General features: G+C 40.4%; 1 protein-coding gene across 23 annotated transcripts in view; it reads left to right on the top strand.

Annotated features, from left to right (window-relative positions):
* The window catches only part of RBFOX1 (RNA binding fox-1 homolog 1), a 1,114,622-nt gene that overhangs the window by 547,864 nt on the left and 541,436 nt on the right, over positions 1–25,322 (top strand). For 3 of the 23 annotated variants that reach the window (XM_039560098.1, XM_039560101.1, XM_039560102.1), the window contains exon 2: positions 11,474–11,511. The exons of the other annotated variants lie outside the window; for them this stretch is intronic. In XM_039560098.1, the coding sequence (XP_039416032.1) occupies positions 11,474–11,511 (38 nt within the window). The remainder of the gene's footprint in view (positions 1–11,473; positions 11,512–25,322) is intronic. 23 annotated transcript variants of the gene reach the window in all.

The raw sequence follows: 25,322 nt of genomic DNA, 5'->3' as shown, positions 1-25,322 counted from the left end.
CATTTACGTGATCTTGTAGCTTATTGTGTTGTTATTAGGAAAAATACTTCATGTACAGATGAAATTTTACCCCAAACATAACTGACATTCAAACCCGATATAAAGATGAATCACACAAACCACGGTGTTTACTTGCAAAGTAGGGATTTTTTTATTTTTTTATTTTAGTTCTTATGGAAAGTACAAATTCAGGTGCCTTGTACTGCAGACAGTTTGGTGTGGGAGGATCTGCACTGAAAGCACGGTGAGTCCTTCCACTATAGCAGTCATTAAATAAAAGACAAGGTGGTGGAATCAAAGGAAGGCACTGAGGTGACAGTGACCTACTTTGCTAAATCAGAATAACTGCTTTAAGGTACAACACGGCAGGAGCTAACCTTGAAAGTGCTGAGAATCTCAAATTTGTGACATTAGCAGAGTAGAAATTAAAAAGCTATGAATCACTGTTAGAACAGGCTTATGCATCATTTCATCATGATAAATTAAAAAAGTGTCTCCAGTAATCTGCCTGTGAAACCCTGTGCACTGCTAGGCTGACGTAATAAACAGCCACTGCCACAAATTTGAACACTGCTTGCAAAATGCCCAGAGGAGGAAGATAACGCAGGGTCAAAATGTGTTCTGCTGAGACTTCTGGCTTTATTAGTTTTTCCCATTGGTCTTGGGAAGGATCTTTCCAGATGCACTCACTGATTGATGCATTCATGACAGCATCATTTTCCCTTTGATTGATTCTCATTATCTAAATTGCCAGTTAGGATGTGGTTTTATATGTCTCTATTCAGAACAATATTGTGCCTAAACTAAGCTACAGGTTGTGAGGGTGTCAGATGATGCAGTTTCATTGACAGGAAGGAACCATGGTCAATTAACACAAACTGGAACTTTCATCTGGTATCTGTAACTTGCACCTAAAACTATTAAATATGTTTTGTTGTTAAGGTTTCAGATAGCTCAGTTGCTGTGTTTATGTTGGTTGAAGGTGTGGTGGAGGAAAGGGGAAAATGCTGCTTTTGGCTTAATAAGTGTCTTATTGTACTTATTTTTATCTCTTTGTGGTAAATAATGGTGAAATTCTAAATATCAACAAAAAGAAAACAAACACCACTACCCCACCCTCCCCAAATTAGAACCAGTGGTAGAGTTGAGATTTCTCTGGTGAAGCTGCCTTATTGTTTGTACCTGAAAGATGCACTTTCCTCAGAGAGTTTTAGACTGGGGAAGGAGGAAATGAATCATATTTGCCTCGTTGTTTCCTTCCTGGACAAACAGGAATGAACATTCCATGGATGTAGCACCTGGAGTTTGGAAGCACTGATAGACAGAGACATGAGACATGAACAGGACGTGGCACCTGAGGATGATCCCGTGCAGTGCTGCAGCTGCTCTTACTGCCCTGCTTGGCAGTGATCATTAGTGAGAATGACCATTAATGACATAATCATCATTAATGAATGTGCAGAGGCTGCACCCACACAAGTTGTAGTGAGGTGACTGAAACATTGGTGTTGGATCCCACAGCTTAGGATTTCCTGCTGTTATTTGTCTGCTTGGATTGTCTTCTCCTTAGATAATAGTGTGGGGAGGATGGGGATTGACTGAATGTGGCAGAAAGTTGTCTTCATTTTTGTAGTTCACGAATGGGTGAATACCTCTAATTTTGTCATGGTAAGACAGAAGTGATTGTGTTGTTTGTAAGGAATACTTTTACAGTTCTGTCTGGCACAGCACAGTTTTCATAGGTGACAGTAGCAATAGCTGTTGGCCTAATGGGTAGTCATTATGAGGAGGAATTAAGTTGTTCTTCGCAGTAAAATTATCCAAGGGGAAATTGCAGTACCAAAGCTGTTGCTTGGAGTTATTTGCCTTTCCACTGATTGAGTTTCATTACACTCTTTCATGATGCTGAACTTGAAATTTCCTTACCAATTTGTTTTCATTAATAGCCAGCTCTGCTGTTGATGTTACATTACATTGTTCTGGGAACATGACCCTTGACTCTTTTCAAAGTTTCTTTATTGCATTTTTCCACAAACCTTTTAAAATGTATTTTAAACCATTTAGTATCTTTTTATCAGAATACTACATGGTACTGTAGAGCTTTGTTTGAGTCCTGTTTTCAGCCCTCTACTCTCCCTGTACAGGCTGTGGAACACTGGCCAGCATTGGCATTTGGTACGTTCCAGTTACATGAGTTCTAATATTCTCTCTGCTTCCTTTCCCTCCTCGAATCTGTCCTCCCCTTATTTGTTTGATCTGTTATTTATGTTTCATCCTATTGTATATTTCACTTTGCAACAAAATTATCATTTTGTCTGAAGGATTTACAATGCTGTCTGCAATGCATTCCCTGTAGGGATTCTTTAGTATCAGATTCTTCACTTTCCTTTTACCTTTTAGGCAGACAGTAACAATCAAAAATCCATCTGGGAAAGTTTGGAATAAACTCATGATAGATCTGATTCCTAATGGATACCGGTGAAGCACAGCTGTGCTTTATCACAGCCATCCTTCCTGGATGCTGAAAAGCAGAGAAGACATGGATCTCTTGGCATTTCTTGGTGGAAGTGAGTGCTCAGGCCATTTTGGAGACTGTCCTTCACAGAAGACAAATGCCAACACAGTTTGCTTTGAAACACTTTTCCAGGATTGTATCCAGTGTAGGACACATCCCAGCAGTTACTTCAGGTGTTCTTAGGCCAGAAGTATTTGCTGATGCATTTGGAATGCAGCAGGGCTGTAAAGGGGGCTGGGTTCATTATGGCACTCTTAAATTAGACTGTATGATAATATTCCCCTCACAAACACAAGGTGATAAAGAGAACTGTTTTCCTTCAGAGGAAACAAGGTGTGGTCTGTCTTGGGCTGCAGGGCTCTTACTGCTCCTGACCTTGTGGTTTGTTTGAAAGTAATACTCAGAGCACCAGACTGGCAAATGAATTGTGTGGTGAAATTATAGAAGAGAGGATGTGAAAAGAAGCTTAGCATGGTCACCTGGACTGGAAGCTTGGTTTGCTTCATCAAGGTGCTTATATTTGGTGGGATAAGTGCCAGTTGCTTTGAGCTCTGTAGTGATTCAAAAATGTTTTAGACCCATATGTGGAACAACTGAAAACTGAGCCGTGTTAGGTCACAGATAGAAATACGTTGGGTCAGAGATTTGCTTCTATCCATAGAGCATTTGTTTAAAAAGACTGCAACCTCTACTTAGGATGAGGAGCTACCAGAAGGGGAGCTACTTCTGTGGCAGTAAATGTGAAATACTACAGAAGGGTTGTAGGTGTACAGCATAAACCAGGAGCCAGAAGCTGTCACCCAGAGCATCCCGGCTGGGTGGGGAGCAGGGAGAGGCCAAGGACTCCCCTGGGCATCAACAGGAGTTCCCAGAACAAAACATGGAGCATACTTGCTTCAAGTTGGAAGTTGACCCTACTGTGAGCAGGATGGGGACTGGAGCCCTCCAGATGTTCCCTCCCACCTCAGTCACTGTGATTCAAACATTAATTACCCAGGCAGTTGCATAATTGAAGGTGCTGTGGCATTCCAGTGTGGCTGACTGCACAGACAACAAATGCTGTCCTTCCAGATAATCCAATCCTGAAGGGCTGTTCTTTTTCCTTATTTGTTTTTTAGGTAACTTGTTTAACAGGCTTTCTAGTCCTTCTCAGCTGTTTCAATATATTTAAGGAGAATCGAATCTCTTCAGTCAATTTTAATTCCATATTGTATTTAGAATAAGTACTATAAGATTCAATTGTCTTCAACAACAGTATTTGTTTTGTTAGACCTTCAAGTAATTTTTGTGGGTTTTTTCTTTCTCCTCTTTTTTATTTGTTTTTTTTTGTAGTCGTAGTTGGCTTTAGGAAACATGTTTCATTGTATTATTTAGAGAATGACCTTCAGTGCTGATAACATTTTGTTGTGCACTTTTTTTCGTGCACTGTTTAAATAATGAATTGTAAATCAACACAGTTAAATGAGATGTGACTGCATAGATTTCTGTATAAATTGGGAAACTTCACCACCTGCTCTGCAAGGACAACCTTTACTAATTGTGGATATTTTTCTGTTTCAGAAAACCTTTTCACAGGAATTCCAAACCTCTCACATCCCAGATCATTAAGCTATGTGAGCAAATAGTCCTTGTACAGCAGAGTGGTTGAGTAGCAGAAGAATGTTTTATGTGCTAACTTTTTCTAAGCCACTGCTTTGAAAAGGTTTGAAGGAACAAAATACAGGAGAAATTCCAGGCAGAACAATCTGTGGTTCAAAATACGTAGAAAACAGTAAAAAAAACCCCAGGTATTGTTTTTCTTTTTTGTGTCCATCACATGGTAGTTTTTATATGGAATTCAGATAGTATTAATATTAAATAACTTCAGATATTTATTAAGTTTGAAAAGCAGTTTAATTTTTTTTCTTAAGAAATATGAGAACTTTTTTTTAAAATTCAGATTTGGCTAAAATTATCTGTCATATGCAGATGATTATGCAATATCTGCCAGCATCCTACCCTAAGACAGTTTTACCAGATGGTCAAGCATGTTTCATGTGGCACTTGTTTAAATGCAACTATATCTAGTTTTTCCTGTAATATTAACATCATCTTGCATCTAAGGACTTGATCTGTAGTGAATTAACCACTTCTAGATTATTTCTGCCAAATTTTGTAGTGGAAAGATAGTATTTCACCCTTTATAGTTGGCAGGACAAGTATTTTGCTTTAATATCTAAGAGATATATATTATCACATGGAAAATTTACAGTAGGAATAACAAATATTTTATCCATTGCTGATCATGCTGCTATATAAAGAAAATAGGGCTTGTAATTTAATTTGTGTGTCTCCAAGCAAAATGAGACTATGGCACTGAGACTTCCTAAACTGATTCTGAGTGTTGAAGCAGCAATTTGAGGTACATATGACAAAGTCTCTTAAAGATGCATTTGCTTGAATAAAACCCAAAAATAGGGATGTAGGCAGGCTTGCATTCACATCGGTGATGGAAGATGGTAACCAAACAAGACCTTCACTGGGGGATGGATAATTCCATAGTTTTATAATATTTTCTATTTTATAATATTCCACATGTAGAGTGGAGTACTGTGCTGTTCCCCCTAGTCCCTTGCTCTTTACATTTTTGCTTGCTGTAGTTTCCCTGGCATCATCCTTTAGAATAATCTGGGGCTTGAGCTGATTTTTCTGCTGTGCTCTTCTGTAGACATCCTGGTAAAAGGTTAAATGATGATCTCTGCAGGTACATTAATTACCATTGCATGTAGATAAAACCCAGTAACATGGGTAGATAAAAGCCAGTAACATGGGTAGTTAAGTCCGCCATGGGGTGCCCAATGTGCAATTTGGGCTTTTAAGGTTTATTTCTGAGATCCAGGCTGCGATTTTGCCATGGACATCGTAGTTGGCAGTTTCTCATTTTTTATTGGGCATAAAAAGTAATAATAGGGGATTGTTATTAGCTACAGAATAAAGCACCGTTAGCACTCACATTTTATGTTAAATCCAAATACTGTATTGATTTAGCAGTAGGAAGACATGCAAGTCAGAAACGCTGTAAACGATGAGCCATCAACAAAGCATTGGTTCAGGATGTGAAAGAGAATTGCAGAGTTCCAGTCAGAAATAACAGAAGGAAGGATATAAAAGCAAACAGTAGAAAGAGAAAGCAAGAATAAATACAAGGAAAATACTATTGAAAGCACATTCAGTTGCTGAGAGGGTTTTTACTGCATTCAGTGTTTGCTATGGGGCATCATCCTGTGTATTTCAGTACCAGGTGTTTTGAGAGCAGGAACTGGAAGGCTTGGCTTGTATTTTTAGGATGCTTCCAACAAAAGTAATAAATACATCCCTGAGTCTGCTTGCACCTCTTGTTAATGGCCACAATTGACAGCAGTTCCAGTCTAACACCCATGCTCTGCACAAAAGGAACTGATGCTTAACCACTAACACTAAACTAATATCAAATCTCATCTAGCAGCGAGGGGGGGAAAGTTTAAATTGTCAGAGACATGAAGTGCAGACCAACCTGTCCATGTAGCACTGGGTCAGGCAGGATGAAATTCAGCATCACTTGCAGTGAACTGTGCCTCAGAATCTACTGTTTAGTAGTGCTAAATTTGTATTAAAACATAATCTAAGTGACAGAAAAACAATGCTTTCAGCATGGTTCTTCTGGACAACAGGACTTGTGAAAGATATTTTAGCCGTGTAATTTACTCCTGGATAATTTTGACTGAGGCACATGGGGAAGAAATGCTATGGGAACACCTCTGATTTCTGGGTAAGCACAGTATTTGTATGCCCAGGTTTAAATGTAGGTATTTGTGATTCTATTTGCTACTTTATGAAGAAAAAGTAATGCTATCATGAGCTATTAGTTATAGACTATTATCTCTTGTTTTATGGGAGGGTGAAACTGTCCAGTTGTCCAGGGCTCCAGACCCCTGAGGCATGGGTGAGGAGGGAGAGTTTCCATGGGTTTCACCTGGTAAGCTCCTCTCAGTCATCTTGCTTTTGTAGTATTATATCATGTCTTGGAGACACACAGTTTGTGCAGTAAAACCCTTGCTATCAAGTTTATTTTTTAGGCTAAAGGATAAGTTTTTCTTTTACTCAGATAATGTGTTCTTGTGTACATGGCATCCGGCTTTAGATGCAACTTAGAATTTTTGTTTTCAAAATACATTGCAGTACACAACTGTAGAGCCTGTTGCACATTTATTAAAACCCCTTTATTTTACAGGGTTTGGGTTTCCCCCAATTCTCTGTAATTTTGCTGTTGTTTTTCATGACCATAACATTCTACACTTATAATAACTAAAGTGAAATAGTAGGATGGGATATCAGCAAATACTGGAAGTACTGTAACGTACCAGGATTGATCCCATAGCAATTTGCATCCACCTGGGGGTGAGTTAGGATGTTGTGTGGGCAGGAATGATCTGAGGAATGGGCACGCACGGCATCTCTCCTGGCAAGAGGTGGGTGTCACTTTGTGAATGTTGCTCCCCAGTGGCTGTTATTTTCTTAATAAAGCTGCGTTTTAAATTTCTCCTTTTAGGTTGCAGGTGTTTAGAGAGGCTGTCTGTACTGTGCTACAGATGCTGGTCATGAATCAAAATACTGATGGAAAGTGGTGATAATGATGGAATAGTCCATGAAATCTTTGCTGGTTTTTCCTCTTATTTTAAGACTTTAGAACTGATTTGTGATTAGAGCTTTTAACCATCCCATCTCCAGCACTAGGAGTTGGTATGGTGGTGAACTGGTAGGATGTAGGGATTGGGATGAGGGTAAAGACAACCTGTTCTTTTCAGGATAACACAAACAAGCAGTAAGGATGCTTTTTTTTTCAGTAAATACCCTTGGTGGTGGTCATGGCTGTCTGTAATAAAGCACATGCAGGTCCTTGTGATTACAGCAGTCCTTGAACGGGGGTGTTCTTGCACTGCTGAGCAGGAGAGGGTCAGCACTGCATGTTTGAACCACGTTGTTCCTGACCTATAGAAACGGTTTAAGCTCTCCTAGGGCCTCTCACTCCCGAAACATGTAGAGCCAAAAGTTCCTGCATGGGAAAGACATTAGAAGAGCCTGAAGGAAAGGCTAACTGGAACGTTTGAGTGGATTGCCAGGCACCTCTTTGCCTGCATAGTAGAGATGGTTGTTAATGGCATGTAACCACTACTGAGATCATGTATTCAAGAGAAAATAATGAGCCGTTTTTCAATAATTCATCTATTTCTCTTTTCCAGCCATTGCTTTTCTTCCATCTTTCGTGTACACAGCCTTTCCCTCTTTAACCCATCTGATCTTTTACTTGGAAGAACTGTAATAAATGTAGGTGTTCATCCTTTCTTCTAACAGACAATTGTGTGAAACTTGAAGCTCTGCACTGTTTCCAAGGAATTGGTGTCATTAGTTGTGGACACACTCCTCTGTCAATCTGTTTCCTCTCTTGCTTTTTGTAGTATCAGTTACCCATTTTTATTTTTCCTTCCTTCCCTCCCAGCCCCCTGTTTTGTTTTTTTTCCTTTGTTTTCTTCCCTTAACTTTTTGACTTTTTTTTCTTCTCCCCTCTCCCTTTTTGCTTTCCGGCTTCACTTATTTTAGAACACGGCGTTCTGGATCCCTTTATTCTCGTGTCAGCGTTTCAACCCTCATCAAAGTCCCATCAGCTAAAACCAGATTCTGTTCTCACACAAAAACCCCCACCCAAATTCTCTGATGTTGTTATGAAGGGCTCAGACACATTTTCCTTCTGGAAAGAAGGAGACAAGTGGGAAGGGGAGAAGGGGGTCATGCTAGAGAGTCTCTTACTTAATTTCCTCCAGCTTAAAACTGATCTTTTGTCTGCACTGCCACTGCCACCCAGTTTCTGGGCCTTTCTCAGCCAGCTGCACTTGTTTTCTCTCAACACCTCGCTGTCTACCTGCACAGAGTTTCCTGCTCTGTCAGGAAATAAATAGTTTACTCCCTAAAGAAACAGGGACTGCACTGGAATTTATTTTTTCTCCCCTTGCTTTTTGCTTCTATTGCCCCTTTCATACCATTGCTTCATCCTTAAGTGGTGCTTTATGTCAGATGAGGGACAGACATTTTTCTGAAAAATGAAGGCCCCCCCTCAGTCATCAAAAAGTCCTGGGCTCATTACTCTGTGGAAGGAAAGACCAACAAAAGCTGGGATGAGAAAGAGCTGCTTGATGACAGAAACAAAACATAACTTCCAGTGTATTTGTCTTGGAGTAAAAGTGATGTATGCCCTGCATTGAGCAAGTAACCTATCGATTACAGCGTAAGCAGTGCACTCTCAAATCCCTACCAGGCTTTTCTCTCTAACGGATATTAATGTCTCCAGCTTTTCTCTTGTTGGGTTTGAGAAATACTGAGGGTTTCAGCCAGTGTAACAAAGATCTGCTTAACAGTTCTGGTATCTTCTGACTTGAAGAGCCACTTTATCAACTTTGCAGTTGTCTAAGGATACTGATTAATTTGCATTCATGTTATGTAATTTAAAGATAAAATGATTCATGTTTCATCTATTAAAAAAAATTCTGCAGAGGCTTCCTTCTACTGTCTGAAGAGGGATTACATAAAGAAATGTGCTACTGAATGCATTTATCAACTAGAAAAAGCCTCCCCTTTTATCTGAGTAGCTTTTCTGAGTGTTTCTGTTTCCTTTTCCCACTGTGTTTTATATGAATTCGTGAACATCAGGAATATAATTTCTGACATATCACTGGGGAGAGATCTTGAGGGATGAATACTGTTGCCCTCACACATCAGTGAAAGGCTGGGGATGTTGAGTCTTTAACAAGGCAGCTGTTCCCAAAATGTTCAATCATTCTTGTTAAATAAAATAACACATAGGAATGGCTCAAAACAGAGTGGGTATCTCATCTACTCTCTGCATTGTTCAGTTTGATTTCTCTTCTATATCTACTGTCATGGTAGTTTTTCAGTTAGTACAGAATGATAAATATTGATTAACATACCTATTTCCTACAAACATATGCATGTATACATGTAAGTATATATATGTATTTAAGAGAAGAAATCATAGATAGATAGAAAGGAAGGCTGTTGCAGTACGTTTCAGCTTCTTACATTACCAAAGTTAAGTGAAAAAGGTTAAATGTTCTCTGCAGCTGATTATCTGTTGTTAAAAATGAAAAGGATTTAATTACTCAGGGTTTTATATTAAAGTTTAATAGACAATCTTTCATCTGGACACAATTTCACACTCAGGACAGAGCTCCGTCTCAGTTTGCATTGCTTCTGCCGGTAGACTCAGTTGATGAAGAACACTCAGATAAGTTTTTATGGATAAAACCCTCTGCTTTCCTCCCAAATAGTGCTTTACTTTGGTACAGTTTTGTTTGTTTTTTCTTTTTTATGGCCCCCAGAGTTTCAGCCACCTCCATGTCCTCTTTTACTTCTTTCCTGTCTGCTTGTGTTCCCCAAGAAAACTTCTCTGTGCCCGCTCTTGGCACACCCGTGTCTCTGCGGAGCTTCACGGGTAGTTTTGTTTTCCGCCTTCTGAGCAATGATCAAAGCTGTCAGATCAGTCAGTTTTATTTCATCCATGTGAAATTTCTTCCTTACTCTCACAATTCTTTTATCTTTGTTTCAACTACCAGCAGCTCCAAAAGTTAGATTCACTTTAGGAATATGCATAAAGTTTGTATTTGGCAGTTCCCTTCTAGCAGGAGCACTCTCCTGCTAGAAATCCACGTTTAAAGCCCTCCAGAAGTTTGGAAGTCAGGGGAAGTTTGAAGTTACTCTCTCCAGTGGCTTTTCCTCACAGAGGCTGAAGGGTCCTGCATCCCTCTGCAGTACAGGGATGTTTGTGGCTGTCTGAAGAGTTTTCTTTACCTTCTGCCATTCTTGAAACTGCTACTTAGGGATTTCCTCCTCTGGTGCCTCCACAGAACCAGAGTCAGGGCACTCTTCAAGTTGTGTGTTTCTGTGTTTCCTCTTTATCTTGTTTAGCTATCTGGGTATTTTAAAACCACTTCAATGTCATTCTCACCACCACACACAATAACGAGTCCAGTTTTAGTATTGCTCAATTAGATTATTTTTGGCTGTTTTTTGAATTCTGATGAAATGGAGGTTTAATTGGGTCAGTACGGTGCCAAAACTTATGTGATTTTTCAGCAACTTGTTTTTATTTACAAAATAAGAAGTTGGAACTTCATGCAATTTGATTCCATAATATTGAAAGCTAATCAGTTCTGTTGTGTGTTGAGTGTGCATGGAAAGCAGAGTTTCATTATTTGATGTTTTGTCTGCAACTGTGTAAACACAGAGGTCAAATATTCAGAAGAAAAGCTTTCTAAAAACAGGTTGCTTCATTAACTCTCAGCTATTACGCAGGGGTTTGATTAGCGTTAAGTCACAGTCATGGAATCACAGAATGGTGTGGCTTGGAAGGGACCTTAAATAATTTCATTTCACCCCCTCTCATGGGCAGGGACACCTTCCACTATCCCAGGTTGCTCCAAGTCCTGCCCAGCCTGGCCTTGGACACTTCCACAGCTTCTCTGGGCACCCTGTGCCAGGGCCTCCCCACCCTCAAAAGGAAGAATTTCTTCTCAATATCCCATCTAACCCTGCCCTGTGGCAGCGTGAAATCATCCCCCCTCGTCCTGTCACGCCATGCCCTTGTCAGAAGTCCCTCTCCAGATCTCTTACAGGCACTGGAAAGCTGCTTTAAGGTCTCCCCATGGCTTTGTAATAATTTGGAAGTCCCGGTGCTGCCAGGGCCATGCCTGTGTGTGTGTGCCACCACAGGTGAAAGAAAAAGCCACCTGGGTGTTGGAACGTGTGGAACAGAAGGGGAAGGGCAGTCAGGGCTTGCTTTAGGCTGGATCAGTAACACACTGTGTACTAAACCTATCTATAAAAATTCAAATACTTTCACATTAATGCTGCTGTCCATTGTCATTACAGGACGCCTTGAGCTTTCTCACATAGTGCGTTGCGGTTTGGTGAGTGACACTGCTTTTCTCAGAATATTGCTCCAATCCTTGCTTGCTGAATGCAATCCACAAGCCGTGGGTGTCAGTCTGGAGAAAAAAAAAACACGTCTGAGCAGCAACATTTGTCTCCTTGACGTTTAAAAAAAGACAGTTGGGGTAGTGGCTCTCGGTTCAGTTCTCACTTTTATCCTGCACTTAAACTTCTGATTAAGGTCATGCAGGACACCTTGTCATCTTTGCACCACTTAGCTTGACTTTTATCTGATGCTGAAGAACTCGCTAAGTTGTCTTTGAAGAATAATGTTCTGAGGAAAATGGATCTAAATGGTTATATTGGGTAAAATAAATTCACCTGCAGGTCTGGGAAAAAGCACTGTAAATCTTGCCATGACCCTGTTCACTAAGGAGGTTTGTTGATAGCATTATATTAAATCAGGAGCAGCAGAGGAAGCTGTAGAGATATTCAGCAGTAACTGAAGAGGGAGAATTGCACGGCTTGTGGGATTACAGAATATGGCATTTTGTACTTCCAGGTCATTACTTTGAATTCAAATACACTCCTGGTAGTAATAAAAATCTGTTACCAGATGACAGCTCTCCAGTTTCATGTATGAAATGAGCTGAGGTTTTCTCTCCACCTGGTAATGGGCAGATGCCCGCTACAGGAAAAGTGTCACAACTGACACTATCAGCTACTTCTGCTGACATCCCAAGGGGGTGGGCAGCAGATAAATACCTCATAGCAGAGCCACCTCTTTGACCTTAGATTAGATTCTTTGGTGTTCAGCAGGGAGCTATGTGCAGAGAAAAGTTTAACAGATAATATATCTTCCTCCTTTATACAGCATTGTTGAACACTGCTGCAACAAACAGGAAGTAAAAATTGAGGGCAATTTCCAAGTTATTGCTCATAAATTAGAGGCTATGTGTTATTCCTTATTTCATGTGGCACCAAACCGGGTTTCAACAAGGGAGGTATCTGAAAGAAGGTGTAATTAATAAGTATTTTGGCATAGGCTAGCATTACTCTTTCTCCCTTATTCTCTGGGGCTTACCATTGTTGACACCACTGAATAAGAAAGCTAATTTATTCTGGCTGTGTAGGTGTTATAGAATACAGCTGCTTCTGAAGAGAAGATGTAGTGCATTTAACATGTCTGATTTAAAGACAGTCGTCCTTTGGTGCTTGCAGAAGTAGATTCTGTGACAAGTCCCTGTGACTGCTGTGTGACTCATCAGGTGGGAAGTCCTACAGGAGCTCCCACAAAGTAGCTTTTCTCTCTTGAAACCAAATCATCTCTCTTATGCTTTCTCTGGGGTTTGTTTTGCTCACAGTGTGAGGGAGTTTCGTGTGAAGCTCTCGTTACCACACGATTAGATGCCAAAAACTAGTCGCCTCATGTTTCCTGAGGTAGAGGCTACCGTGAAATTGGCCTCCAGATAACTGTTATTACTGATAACCCAGCTCTGATGGGCAACAAAGAAAGGTGTGGATTTACAAAAGAACACATGCACATGTGGATGTGTAAGCAGAGGAGGAGGAGCAGTTCCTGGTGGTGACAGGAGGGCTCCAGGTACAAACATCACTGTGCCAGCCTACGGGACAACATTTCCACCTGCAGCCCTCGAGCCAGCTCTTGACTTGCTTGAAGGTGCTCAGCAGCCATTTCTCCATGGCTCACCATCAAGCAAAGAGAGGCCAGATGCCATTTCAAGCCCAACAAACTGATCTTGGTGATTGGAAATAATTCAGATACTGTTTATAAAACTCTGTGACAGATTGCACTGGATATCAACCCTCCCTTCTGCAGGAGGCATTTTCAGTACAGGGGATTTGAGGATGTAGAGAAGAGAAGCCTACAGAAAGCCCCCTGTAATTATCTAGGAGTTTAAAAGAGAAACAACATTCTTTCCTTTTGCTCATGATCTTGATGTTCACCTAAAATTGAAGTGTATTATACTTTTTTTCTGGATCACATCTTAAATGTACTTCAGAGAAGTAACTCTACTTCTGCCACTCTTACTGTATAACCTGTTATGTGCAGCATTTTTGGTAAATGTAATAATTTGTAAACAATTATGAAAATTAATTTATAAGCACAACATAGGATGTTAGTTGCCCTGAAGCACTAAGGTTAGGCAAAACTTCCAGTGCCACCAGTGTGGCTTTGTGTTTTCTGTTTGCAGTATTTAGTATTATTATGAGAAGTTTTAAGTAGAAATGTTGATAGATTTTTAGCATTGGTACAAATAGGAGCCAATAAAATCAGACTTGGCTTGGAGTAGCAATCTTAATGCTGATGAACGTGGCAAACATGCACAGAGTCCACTTGGGGACAGCTGACACAGATGGCAGAACTGATTTTACCATGTGCTATATGTCTTATTAATTGCTGTGCCAATTACTATAAACTCCAGAGCCTGCTTCTTTGTTCCACTATTGTGGGCAGTTTGTCTGCTGTACGTTTACTGCAAACTATCAGCTGTCTGGATTTATTTTATGGGTATTGTGCTTTCTCTTCTTTCTCCTCCCTCTCCCTGCTCTCCTTCTCTCCACTGGGACTTGTGCATGTGACTTTTTTTGGGAAAGAAGATCGAATCCCACCCATTTCAGAGGTGGCTTAGCATTCCAAGCAGAGCATAGTTGGAGTGATGTTCTAGAAACAGGTACAGTGTTTGTGCAGATTCCTCAGCAACGTTTGTATCCATGTAATATGGACAGTTACATCTGAGTCCAACATCTGAGTACAACAGAGTCCACTGTTTCAGGTTTGTAAAGATTTGGAAGGACCAGAGATTCTGTGTGATTCCTCAGGGTGAGCTCCTGCTAAACCATTAAAATCATTGTGGAAAAGCAGACGGACAGAACTAATTGAAATCCCCAAACTGTAAACTCTAGAGGGATTCTGCCCCTGTTGCTGCCTGGTGTGAACCAGACAAGGAATGCCTTGAAACTGAGTGAAGCATCACATAAATTATTCTGGGTAAAGTAAGGATATTAAACCAAGAAATCACATGAAACAAAAAGTGCACTGATGGCAACAAATACTGTGTTAATTGCTATTTTGTCTGGGTGTGACAGCATTATAAGCAGCCAGTGGGTAGTACTAGCTAAACACTGAAGAACAGTGTGAGTTAAATGTTTTCTCAGGCCTGGGCTTGTCCTAAATAGCTGGTGCCCTGTTCTGGGGAAATTGATGGAGTTGTTATTGCCAGTCAACAGCATTGTCCCTTACACGGTCGAGCATCTCAGATGCTGAACGAGTGTCAGGTTTGCTGTGGTAGCAAAAGTGAATTCTAATCAAATCCTCTCTCTGGTGGGACAGAGCTTAACAATGGTTATGGTTGGAGGCTTGAAATTCAAGTGGGCTGCCTCTCGGGGCTTCCAAGGAGTCAGAGAAGTCCTGGAACTGTGACAATTAAATTAGGACATGAAATCTTTTACAAAACCATAAAACCTTTGCGAGCCACAAACAAGGTAAAAACCCCCCTGGGTGCAAGGCAGGCTGTTATAGCCCCCAGCAGCAGCTCAGAGGAGGGAGGACGTACAGCAGATTTCACATTCTAACTCACCCATTTCATCTGTGTCACTGCCTGCTCCTGCAGCTGGCTGTGTTTGACTGGTGCATTCAGCATTGGGAAAAGTTATGTTTTTAACAATTACAGGCATATCTATTAAATCTATGATGCAGCTGCAATTGCAGCATGGAAAATAACCTTCTTACAAGGCAATTACTGTAAAATGTTGTTCCTTGCAAGCACAACATAAACACACTAATTGCTAAAGGTTTTTCTGTCATTTGTGTTAAATAGCTGTTCTTCAATTATTTAAGGGTTTCAACAAAAAATATTAGCAAAAAAGACCCTCCCAAATGTTACCAAAATAGCCTCATCTCACAGCTTTGTTATCAACACTTTGCATTTCACTTTTCATGCCAGCTTTTACATCATCAGACTGGGGTACAATTAGGAATTTTAAAAAATGCATAATGATTTTTGACACATTTTTTCTCCCCCCATTCTTTTCTCTTAGAAGATGGCACAGGTTTAACTCTCAATACACATGAATTACAAGATTTGGGTGAGCTAATCAGTAACCCAGTCTTTTTTACACGCTTTTTATATTCGTAGAATCACTAGGGCTGGAAAATACCTCCAAGATCACAGAATCCAAGCTGTGCCCAAGCCTCACCTTTGTTTCATGGACATCATGTTATTTTGCAGTGTCTTGGCTTTCTGCTATTCATGTACAAGATTCTCTTGTTTTGGTTTTTAAAGAATCTCTGAGGCTGAAGTAGTTGTAAACCAGAGTTAGAGCTATTCTTTTACTCATTTAAAGAATGGCTAGAAGGTATGTGGTGGTTTGCTGATTCTCTCTCTTGGGTTGGCTTATTCCATTTTATACAGACTTTTATTGCAACAGCAATAAAAGCACTACCTACACATTTTTTTCTTTAATCCCAGGGGAATTGTATGTGCTGTACCAGGTTATAAGGTTTAAATTATGTTTCTCAGGACTTAAAGTAATGTGGTGAATATTAAGGCAATAAGTTGCAGAAAACCAGTATATTCATAAATGGGGGAAGGGGGGAGTTAATGCAGGAAACAGGTTGAGTTTTGCAAAAACATGTTTTTTGCTAGTGACTCCAGGAGTGTCTGCTATGGAGACTGGTCTAGGTGTGGTTAAATGAGGGTTTGAAGATGGTCCTGTGGAGATTAGAAGTAAAAAAATCTATATCTGTTTTGTAAGTGTGTATTATTTTCTTTTTGAATCATTTCAGAGAAAATATTAATTTCTTAGCAAATGTTATTCCAGAAGTGCAGAAAGACTAAATTGTTTTTTCAGCCACAGAGAGCAGATTTGAATTCCTGGCCTTAACAGATGCTTCAGAAGATTCCCATGTCTCAAGTATGTTTTGCAATATATTTTGAATGTAAATCTGCCATCACTCTCTATAGAGAAGAGTCTGCTGCATGTGGTGACGTGAGCTTGGCCTGTTTCCAGTGAATGTGAAATACAGTAGAATTATATTTCTATAGAGAATATTATCATAGCAAAAGTCTAACCTAAATATGTGGGATATTTACAAGATGTCTTCAATTCATCTGTGCTTGTTTAAGGATAATTTGATGAACATAAGGTAAACCCTCCCATTCCTTGTTTTCATCTTTTTTTTTTTTAATATTTTACTGATCCTCAAAAGCTTTTAAGGATGCATGTTTGCATTTATTTCAGTTTTAAAATCAAAATGGTAGCATTAGAGAAGTTCAGGTTGTGAGTATCAGGTTTAAAAACACGTAGTGGTTTCACTTTAACACCTTCACAAATGTGGCCTTTCTATGCACATTCTGGCACTAGAAAATCAAAGCCAACATGTATAAGACAAAACCCAATTTAATTCCAGCTCTAGGCTGCTTGTTGTGATGTATCACATGGCTTTTAAGGCTGTACCAGCAAGTATGTGGAAGGCATCAGTCATACAAGTTTTAACAGCAATCCCATCTTCATAAGGAGTTTCTTTTGCCTGGAAATGGAGCTGTTATTTTCAGTGATTCCTTTTTTCTGTAGTGCTGTGTGAGGCATTTAGAATTTCTCATTTGCCTCTCAAAGACTTATTATGCTTGGTGCAACACATTAATATTTTCTGAAAGATGTAGATAGAATTCTCTCAAAGCCCTTCATTGTCTTAATTTGAGAGATGGTGCATTTGACAGACCAGGAAACTTGTGTCATTTGATAGCTGATAGATAAGGCAGGTGGCAAGAGATCAGTAATGGCTACACAGTGTAATTTGATGTGAAGGACATTTAATATTCCTTACCAATATGTCATCAATTCTTGGAAAATCAGTACCAGTGGGACTAATAGGACAAGTCAGAATATCTGAACCTGAGCTTCTTCTACAGTCCAGTGCAATTACAAGGCTTAAATTCACCATTGTGGCAATGGGTCACTCAGTGGAAGGACATGGGTGATGACACATTGCACACAGGAAAGCCACAGTAATGAGACAGCCATCTCCATCAGAGCAAATTTACTGTTTGTTCATGGAGAGAGATGATTCATTTGATTAATAATAACTCAGGGACACAACTGAGGTGCTGCATACACAGAAGACCTCACAGTGAAGAAGTAAGAAAAAGGCATTTTAGAAAAGAGCTGTTTTGGAGACAGGGAGGTGATAATAATTGCCTACTTACAAATACTGAATAAATACTTGAAAACTTCTGAGCCATGACTGACTAGGCATTTACATGCTTCATGTGTCTAGTAAGCTTCTGATTGCTGGTGCTTTTACTGCTTGTCAAAATGTAAATATTGTTCTTTTAAAACATGGGAGTTTGAAATCCTAAATCAGTTGTGTGTTAGGGTGTTGCTTTGGGTTTGGTTTCTTTTTTGTTTGTTTTTGTTTTCTAAGATATCATTTATAGGATGAAAGAGTACAGAGAAAGTAGTAAACTAGCAGATTTGACTTGAATTGAAGTTGCACATACAGGTTAGGGGCCCTCTTTAAGTTAATCAAGAGGAGAATTTATAATTGTGAGTGTGACGTAGGCTTGCAGTTGCACTGTGTTCTAAACATATGGGATGAGCTACATGGACATTTGAGCTCAGTATGCTCATTGTCCAGGTGTGATTACAGTGCATTTGTTCATCTGTCTTTCAGCACTTACATCTTTTCCAACACAATCCACAGGAATATTATACAGAGTGAAAGAGATTCATTCAGGTGGGCTTTGCCTTTCTTTCAAGACAAGAGGAGGTGGAGGGTGTTGCTCATGTTTTGAGATTAGCTGCTAACATGCCTAGAAGAGAATAAACAATATTCCCTTGGTCAGCAGGGGCCATGCTGAGTATTTAATACTCTATATAGTCTCTAATCTATACTCTAATAGTTTCTTAACCATTCAGACTTGTTGAGTAATTCCTCAAGGATCCTTGGGTATTTCATGGCAGAGAACTACGCCGCTTTCCACTGCTGACAGAAAGGTTTTTCTTTCTCTTTGGTACTTGTGATGCCAGTTTTCCAGCTGCATTTTCTATAGGGGAACATGCTGTTACATCTCCGAAGCATTTTTCAAAAAAAAGTTCATGGGATTCTAGAATAATTCCTATGATACAGCAGTGCTGCTTGATTAAAAGCTCCTTCTGGGAAGATGCTTTGTTGAAATCAGCGTCCTGTGTTCTCATTATTAACCCAAGGTGCATCAGTGCAAATAAACTTAAGCCTTCACCATAGTTGAAAGTATTTATAGTGGGCAGAGCAGAGAAAGGGTAAAAAAGGGAAATAAAAAGAGAAGCCTTCCTAATTTGCTCATTCAGAGGCTGGAATGTTATTAAATTGCTGAGCCAGTTGAACTGCAGCTGGGATAAAGAACCCGTTCCCTGAACTTTCCCTCACTACTTGGAACTAATGGGTTTGAGATTAACGGCCCACATGTGTTTTCAGTACAAAGGGACAAACTGCTTCCTCCTTTGGTGATTGAATAAAACAAACAAACCAAAACTGCTTCATAACTGTAGGTTTTCAGTTTCAATACTGGAGTTTTGGAACACCAGTGGAATTTGTGGCCCTCAGTGGCTTAAAGGAGTGTTCTCTATCCTTTGCAAAGAGCATAATGTGATTTGGAAAATCAGTTGAGAAATACACTGATTGTATTTAAGTATTCTCCTCAATCCACTTCTGAACTTAGCAATTAGAATTTAATGTGACAAGAATGTATTTACATGCATGCTTTCACACACACAATGAAAACATCTCCATAAATTAAGAGTTCTGGTAAATCCCATGGTAACCTGACAGATCACAGGGGGAAAAGACATTTTTAAAACAATTCTCTAAAAACTGAGATTTTCCAACTGCTCTTTAATTTAGGATGCATGTTGATATTTACATAAGCTGATTTTTTGTTGTTGGGTGTTGAAGAAATGATGGAAAAAATTATTTACAGTGTTGCTCTCATAAGCCCAGTCTTTTATGAGCTTGATATCCTGTGATAAATACTGAGCACAAATAATCCTGCAGCTGCAATTCCTTATTACTCCTCCTAATTGTGCATGGCTTGTGGTATGTAAGCATTAGATTTATTTTAGGCTGTATTCACAAGGTTTCCACACCAGCTTTCCCACACCTCTCCTGAGGTGGCTTTTTTCTGGGTATCATGTGCTTGGCTGTCAGGTTTGTAAAAAGAATTGTAGTGCCAAGGAAAAAAAGTGTGTATTGAGGTGGTGTTTTTTGTGAAAGCTGAGAAGGGGCTGCATCTTGGAGGCCTGGCACGTGGTAGGTACCTGTACTGGGTACGTCAGGCAAGAAAACAACCTTTTATGATGCTTTGGTGGGTCTTTGTTGGGTTCATGTTTGTTTTTTGGGCACGTGTTGGCTGCATATTAAAGGCAGCGTGGGCTGCTGTTATTCCCATCACATTTCACGGGTGCAGCTGTGGAGGCTTTGTCAGCTGCTCTGGGTGTCCCTGCCAGGGTCTGGCACTGGGGGGACCCTGGACACCGCTGAGCCTCAGTCAGGCTGGGGACACCGTGGGGACACCTCGTGTTCCAGAAAGGATGAAAAGCTGCACAGCTGTGAGGAAACAGGGTGAGCCCCAGCCCTAGGAGACCAGGAGGGGCTGCACTACTGGGGCAGAGTCCCTGCAGCTCCCTGGGGGCTCTGAATGGCCCCTGCTGGGCTCCAGCTGGAGCTGTGCTCTCCAGGACCTGTGGCTTGTGCAGAGCTACGCTGGAGCTGCTCCTGGAGCACTGACAGCCCTGGGAAGGGCTCAGGCTCACCGTGCAACTCCACTGTTAGTGTGGATCTACACTGACCCCTGAATCTGCCTGGGGTGGTGAGCTGGGGTTCTTTTCCACAGTTTCACCACCAGTCACACCAACAAGTGCATATCATTTCAAGAAATAGAGAAGGAAAGTCACTTCATAATTCATGGGGTGTAAGTTTTAATTATTGCAGTGACCTTTCCGGCTGTCCTTGTCTTTCTGCTTATCCACTGAACTATGCATTAGACTCCCTGACTTGAAAGTGAAATGATTCTCTGACTTGTTAGAGAGCAGAGATCCCACAGCAGGTTCCAGCAGTGCTGCTCTGGCCTGTTCCGTGGGCAGTGCTGAGTGTATTCCTCCATCAGAACAGAACCAGGAGTGGGATGAACATCACCTCACATGAGGGTCCTCTGGGGTTTTAGTTTCCTCAGAAGGGCTTTTTGAGTCTATCCTTTCAGTTCCCCAAAAAAATTCTTCCCATTGGCTCGAGTGCGTGTGGAATCTTGGTTGCATTATTGTATTGGTCATTTAAATGCCTCTTTACCTCCTTTGCTCGTCCAGCTATGGACCTGTCCATGCAGGAGGTGGATCCTCCTGTGCTCCTGCAGAGAAACAAGAGCTTTGGCAGGAGGAGGTATTTTATCACTTAGTGTGTGAGCTGACACAGGCAGGACTCAGGAGCAGCCACAAACCCATGGGTGAATTGTAAAGACTAAATTTGTTTTCATTCCCTTGCAGCCTGGGGGATTCCCAAGGCAGCACCAGGCCAGACTCACCCAAGTGGGAAGGCAGGTCCCACACAGCAGGTCCTTGCTGGAGGATCACTGAACCTGCTGTTGTCACCTGTGTCCCAGGGACACACACAGGTGTAGTTTACCCTGTGCTTTGATCTTTCCCACAGCAGGCAGGAATCCCAAGCGTGTTGGAATGGTCTATCCAGGCCTGTGTTATCTAAACACAGATGTTCTACTTGTCAAGTACTCAAGACTAAGCAACAATTAGTATGATATATGTGTTCTTCTACACCCCAGCTGCAAGTCACTTGAACGTGCTTAAAATCCTCCTCACCTTTCCCCCATTTATTTTCCTACACCTATTAAAAGTGATTATGCAAAACACCCTTTTTCCTGCTCCTTTAGCAAATTCCTGTCTTGCATTTTCACTTCCAGTTTATCAAAAATATGCCATGTGCAAAACGTCCCCTTATTAGATGTGTGAGGAAAAGAGCTGCCAGTGATTAGATTGGCTGTTCATCCTCTCTCTGCTGGTCCAGCATAGCCAACATTTGCTTCCTGAACGTTAGCCAAAAAATTATCTTCTCTCCAGCTGGATAGGGATGCTTCATCATCTTTAAAAACTGAGGTGACCATTATGTTGTTATTGTTAGGCAATTATTTCCTGTTCTTGTACAAATTTACCCTCTGACCAGTTCTGGCCTTGATGTATCTGGCAGGGAAGCCAGTGCAGGCTAATCAAGGCCTGTGAGAGCTGCTGTTGCTGTAATGCAATTTGTCACCTTCTACCCCTGCTTCCTTTGCCACTGCTCCTGCTCGTGAAATGCATCTGTCATCTTTATCAAGGCTTCCTATCCCTAACTGATCACCTTGCCTGCAAAAGGAAAAACTGAAATTCCAGTGGCTGTCCCAGAGTGGAAGAGGAGCACGAGCTGGTTTTATATTCCCCTTGCACAGTGCTTGAGCTCGGCAGGGAGGTGGTTGGGGGCTTGGTCTGGGTCTCTCGGTGCACTTGCTCCTGTCTAGGGCACATGAAGCATGAAGAGGTGCAGGAAGAACTGAGTCTGTTTGGAGGACTTAACCAGCGAAATGTACACAAAAGATGGAGCCAGACTCTGTGGAAGTGCAGTGAAAGGATAATGGACACGGGCTGCAACACAGGAAACTCTTTCCAGACATTAGGAAAACATTGTTGACAAACAGGTTACACAAAGCCCAGAGCAAGGGTCTAGAGAGGCTGTGGGATCACTGGGTTTGGATGTACTTGTAGAGTTGTGAATTTTTTAAAAAAGACACTTTGCTTCTGCTCAGAAATACGTTATGATTGATTTTTCCTGTGAACACATGTATTGATATTTAAGTACCTGTAAATAAGCATTTTATCTCAGCAGTAGGTTAGTCATAACTGATTTTTAGATACGAAATAGGTGTGGGGAACAGAGGCCGTTTGTTTCTGTCTGTCTTTGAAGCACCTGGAATGAGCACAGGGAGAGATGAGAGGCTGAGCTGGGTGGGACACTGGTCTGAGCCAACACTTCAAAGCACAAAGCTCTGTTCAGGCAACTGACTTGCTGAATGTAAAACTGTTCTGTGTTTAGGGGTTCATTTCAGTGCTTTGCATTAGAATTCTATTTCTCATACAAGTTTCCAAATTTTATTTTTATCTTGAAGTAGATTAGAAAGCTTTTCTCCCCCCCTCCACCCCTTTCCCTCTCCCAGCTTTACTACCTCAGGTTACAATGGTATGACCAATATGTGAGACTGTGCAGTGAAATCACCCTTTGAGAATCCAGTTTTGTCTGCTCCGTTACATGACGTGTAAAATTTATTTTGAACCCTAAAAAACGTGATATTGATTTCACACAGAGTTATGAGTTTTTAAAAAAAAGCCTGTTTGTGCTGGTAAGCTCAGAGGAGAAGAAAAGCAAACAGCTGATTTTCCTTTTTTAATATTTCAGCTATTTTTAATTTTTTTTACTTACTCTTCTGATTTTCTCCTCTTCCATTTTGTAACACTGTTATGCGGATAAAGATCTATAATGTGTAAGCTTAATAGCACTAAACACTTGTTTAATTGGTAGAGTTTGGGAGCAGGCCCAGACTAATTAACACCAATTTCTACTCTGTTGCCAGTGTTTAATGAATCTTAGGACCAGATCTTTTTGGAACTAAAGTTATGCTGAAGACATGTTGAAAATAGAAATAAAATCATATATGGCCACCTTGACAAACCATCTGTTCCTGGAATAACGCTTGTTTTTTATACGTAACAAGACATACATGCAGTATAAACAGTGAGTTTCCCTTTTGAAGCTTTGTTTATAACTACATAAACCCTCCTGGATTTCTCCCCAAGTATATCCACACACCTCTAATTTCACAATTTCTCTTTCTTAAGAATTGAATATTTAGTGAATAATGACCAATTTTACTACAGAAAGTCCCGAGAGTGATCTTTATTAAAGCTCATAATTTAACTGGTTGTTTATAAAAACACAGAAGCTAGAAAAATGTGATAGAACTCTGTATAAATACTTAGTAAAATATCTTTAAAGGTCCCAGATCAGGAAGGGATAATAACAGTACAAACAGGATGAGATTTAAGTTTAAGTGTACTAAGGATGTGGTCTTCTCTGGCTATTTCCAGTTCTGTATAGTACCCTCAGAGAAGAATCATGCTCAGGAAAGCCCTGTCTCAGCGAGCAGCAGAGGATGCCCAGCCTGGCAGAGCTGCCTTCCAGGCACTGAAAGCCAATTCAGGTGAACCCAGTCTGGGAGAAAAATGATTCTGCATCTTTTGGGTAATTTTCTACAAAGGCCTTTGAAAGAACAAGAATGTGACGGAAGATTTGTGTCATCAGAATTTTCTGCCTTTTGAGCCTTTTCATTGCTTGGTTTCCATTTCATCAGCTGAGCTGATATTAGTGGAATTCTCACCTTCTTCAAAGTGTCTGCTTGACCTTCTGTTGGGTTAGGACCCGAGTGCCCTGGTATTAAAGGCTGATGGCCTGTGATTGAACACACAATTTCTCGACATTTCTCTCCTTTCTTCTTTGTTCTCCAGCTCAGGATTGTCTTAGCCAGCTGTGATTTTGTATTCCTCTTGTCACTGCAGCATTCTGCTGCTCATAAATCTGACTTGGGAGTTGCCATTGTCTGCTTTTCACTGTTAAAACAAGAAGCTCTGGTTCCATCCCTCTGTTTGCCCTCTAGAATGTGTCAGGAGTGTCAGGGGAATGTGGGCTTAAGTGGCCTGTCACTGGATGCTAATGCAAATCCTTTGTTGTTAATCTTGGTGTAAGGAAACAGAATTTTGGAATTACTTGATCCTTTCAATTTCTACTGAAATCCTTGGCATTGGATGCCTTGTAGCTCCCACTAGTGTTTGAAATTTTGGTCTCCTGGCACATACCAGACAATGTTCCCTTTCAAATGAATATCTAAAATGTCTGCTGTGTTTTTATATGAGGATTTTCTTGTTTCTTAAATTAAAGCATCAAATGCAGTCGAGTATTTTCACAGGGTACCTAGAGAGATGGTGGAATTCCTGTTCAGGGTTCTTTTTAAGAAAAAAATGCAATAAAAATGGATGGTTGCTCTATATGTTTGATGGTGTTTCAGAGATGCTGCATTGTCCAGAGCACTTCCAGGCACAACTGAGAGTTGGTTATTTTGTCTTCAGAATGAATGCTTCATTTCTGTTTGTGGAAATTTAAATTGTGGTTTCTTAGGGAAGAAAACATAATTTTTCACCCAAGCTGCTGTATAAATGCATTTAGCATGTGTTCATCTCAAATTCTGTAGTGTGAATCACGTGAAAATGATTGGAGCAGAAATGTTTTTGGTTGTTGGCCAGATCTTAATTTTTCACTGCCCAAGTGTTTTTCACATGTTTATTTACCTGAAGATGAGAGAGCACCAACCAAGTAGCATATGGTTATAGGAAACACAACAGATACTCCAGTTAGTAAAAAAATAATTTAAACTTGTTATTTGTCATCAAGGTGCATGATATGTGACTGGCCTTTTAATGGCTTTTAGAAATGTGCTTCACATAATTTGAAGCAAGCTTTCTTATCAGTATGTTGTGCAATTAATTTAATCTTGTTTCTGTTATTTCCACAGTATTTTTCAATTCAGTGAACCTCATTACATTTGCAAGTGCATTAAATTAGAGTCTGGATAGAAGAAGAGAGATGATTATCAGTTAATTTAATTATATTTCTAGGTTTGCCCATTTAATGATATGTCTGCCATTGTTGTTGCAGCCTTTACAGCAGTAGCACTGGCAGGAATTAGTTCTGATTCCATGT

The sequence above is a fragment of the Corvus cornix genome, chromosome 14, assembly GCF_000738735.6.
Source record: "Corvus cornix cornix isolate S_Up_H32 chromosome 14, ASM73873v5, whole genome shotgun sequence".
Taxonomy (NCBI): Eukaryota; Metazoa; Chordata; class Aves; order Passeriformes; family Corvidae; genus Corvus; species Corvus cornix.
This window is presented reverse-complemented; position numbering and strand designations above follow the sequence as displayed.